The 3,288-nt window shown below is 27.8% G+C and overlaps 1 protein-coding gene across 1 annotated transcript; it reads right to left on the reverse strand.

Moving 5' to 3' along the window:
• Positions 1–2: 2 nt before the first annotated feature.
• PGAL8A_00328100 (surface-associated interspersed protein (SURFIN)) lies at positions 3–2,879 on the reverse strand (the record flags this gene model as incomplete). Its single annotated transcript, XM_028672307.1, has 2 exons — positions 3–768; positions 876–2,879. Coding segments are annotated over 2 exons (2,770 nt in total), but the record flags the coding sequence as incomplete, so codon positions are not given.
• Between the last annotated feature and the right edge of the window lie 409 nt (positions 2,880–3,288).

Raw genomic sequence — 3,288 nt, forward strand, 5'->3', positions numbered from 1 at the left:
ACTATTTTCTTCTTTTATTTTCATTATAAAATGATTTCGCATTTCTTTTAAATTAAAATTTTCTCCATCTTTTTCGATCTCTTCTAAACAAATATTAAAAAATTCTGTTTTATTCAATTTCCATTCCTCTTTTTTATACTCTAGTAATGCAGTCATATGTATATCTACCCATGAATTCCAATTACATACATTATTCTTGATTGTCGTTTTATTTCCCAAATTTTTCATTTCATTTTCACATGTAGATTTTTCCTTTTGCGAATTTATTTCATTTTCTTTTTCCTCATTTAATGTACCATTCCTAATATGCCATACAATATGAACAGGATCTTTTTCTAATATATTTTTATTTAATTCATCTTCATTTTCACTATTAGGTTCATTTCCATTCAATTCCTCCTTATTAATTTCACATTTAGGATTATCTGTATTTAATTTTTTTTCACCTATAAATTTATTTTCATACATATTTGTCCCTTCTGTATTATCACAAATGCATATATTTCCTTTTTCATTGTATATTCCTTTACGTTCTTTGGATTTTCCCATTTGCTCTTGTTTCGAATTTCTTTCACTTTCAAAACTAACCTCACATGGTGATATTTGTTTTTCATGCTGTAACAAAGAGTGATTTCCACTATTGATTTGTCCATCCTCTATATTATTTGTAGATAATGGCATTGGTTTCTTTGAAATTTTTTTTATCTTTTTTCTTATTTTTTTTTTCTTTGATTTTCGATTACGAATCCAAGATCCAATAGGAGTGCACTATAATTAGAAATAAAAATAAGAAAATTACGAAAATTTTACTAATATAGTTATTAGTATTTTATATATATATGTTTTTGAATTTTTAATTATTAATTTTATCTTACTCTATAGAGAATAACTAAAAGGAATATAATTCCTAAAATGAGTATACCTATTGGAACTATTGTTATTATACTTCCTGCAGGATTAATTGTAGGTGTAGGTTCAGTACTTTCATCTAATGGAATTTGTGTGGTATTAATATTTGGAGTACATATGTTCGTACAATTTGCTGATGCATTATTTTGAACTTCGATTAAAGGTGAATTAATAGGTTGAGCAATCGAAGTAAGTGTATTTTTTGAACTTTGTGTTGGGGGATAGCTTGCTTGAGATAATTGTGTATTATCATTTGCTGTAGTAGATTCAGTTGTATTACTAGGAGATGCATTGATATCTGAAGGCGTTAAAGATTCATATAAGGTTGGAGACACAGTTTCATTTTTGGGAAATGCAGCATTAATTAGAGGAGTATGTACCTCCACAGGAGCTTTATAATTAGGTGCCTCAGATAATGATTCATTTACAATAGGTGGAGCACCATTAGAATTAATTTTAGTAACAGCTATAGGTTGTACACTGCTAGGAATGGCAGAATTGGGCATATCTAGAGCAGGAGATGTATGGTTATTTGTAGAATATGTATCATTCAATGGAGAAGCACCAAAATTAGCTGTAAAATTACCAGATTCAGTCATTGGGGATGCAGAAAATCCTGAGGAAGATGAATTGCTATCTGCAGAAAACATGTTTGTATGAGATGGTGTATTTTCAGGAAAAGGTACAGTTCTTGAAGGAGTAGTATTACTTTCAGAAGATTTAACGACAGTAATAGGTCGTTTAGAGTTATCATCTGTAGTAGGTAAAATTGTAGGTTCAGTTTTCGACGAGTTATGTCCATTCGTGCTATTTGAAGTTTTAGAATTGGGTTGTGGTGGATCTCCTAGAGAAACAGGAGCTGCAGCTTTCGCAGCTTTTTCAGCTATTTCAAGTTTATCTTTATCACCCGGTGATGCTATAGCATTTAGTGTAGCATTTTTAGAATCTCTAAAACCGCCCATTTTAGCTTTTGCACGATCATCTAATGGATCTACACCAACGCTAGCATGTGATGTATCTGAAATTTCCTCTGTAGGTTGTGTAATAGCTGGTAATGAAGTTGTAGGATATAAAGTTTCATCAGATTCATCATGATCATCTGAACGAATCCAAGATAAATCATATCGTTCAGTTGTATTCTCTCTCTTTTTAATTTCATAAATTAGTGATGTCATATTACATCGATTACCTGTGTCATTTAATATACTTTTTTGCTTATTAGTGCTATAAGCATTCCAAATATTAGTAGAATCTTCTCTAAAAGATTCTTCCAAGTAAAACTCATAGTAGTTCATGTTAACAAATTGTCTTCCTCTCTTATATATATACATACTCCACTTTCCACAATTAAGTTGACTTTCATCACGTTCATATACTTTATAATAGTAATTAGATATATCACTAGTAATATCAGTAAACCTAGTAAGCCTATCATAAATAATTTTAGTTTTATTTGATTTATATTGCTCCTCATTAAGTTGGTCATATGGTAAGGATATTAATTCAGGTATATCACTATTTTCATAAGGACTGGTGCAATTATCATTTTTATTCAAAACAGCACAATAATCAAAATTTTTCAAATTACATGATGAATTTGTTTTATCATGTATTTGCATCTCGAAAGAACTCTGTTTTTTTTTCCAACAATCAACAAGACTTGAGATAGTATGATTTTTATCTTCATTTAATACTAAATTAACAAAGTCCATTCCTCTCCAATTTATATATGAGGATGACTTTTTACATTTTTCTGTAGTATCCTTAATTTCATTGTCATTCAGATAAAAATTAAGTTCAATGTAAGTATCGTTCATAAGTGTTTCAATTTCTTTATTAAGTTCGCTTGTTTTATTAAGGGAATTACTTTCATGTTCTTTTGTCTCCTCATTTTGTTTATCTAATATACAGGAAAGTTCTTCTTTTTGCGATAAAAATCTTGCTTTCCTTAAAATTGATCTTTTTCTCATAATTATGATATCATCACAAGGTTTTCTCAAAATATTTTGTAATAGTATACAAAAATTGATTTATTAAAGAAAAGAAATTTTTATATGAAATATAGATAAATGTAAAAATTTCAAGAAAACCAAAAAGTAATGTGTATGTATGTATGAATTTTATATTTAAAATTTACAAAACATTTAAAAAATATTCGTTAATCCAATTAAGGAAGAAAAATAATTTAATTTGACCAATAAATTGAATATAGATACTTTTGTTATTTTTGAGCATCATTATACACTTGAATTACATTGGGAAATTGTTATAATTTCTACATAGAAATGACAATACTTGTACTTATGTGATAACTATATTATAAATTTGTTTATATTTGAAATTGGTATTTTATATAGTATAGGATATTAATTTAGGATA

The sequence above is a fragment of the Plasmodium gallinaceum genome, assembly GCF_900005855.1.
Source record: "Plasmodium gallinaceum strain 8A genome assembly, contig: PGAL8A_v1_96, whole genome shotgun sequence".
NCBI lineage: Eukaryota > Apicomplexa > Aconoidasida > Haemosporida > Plasmodiidae > Plasmodium > Plasmodium gallinaceum.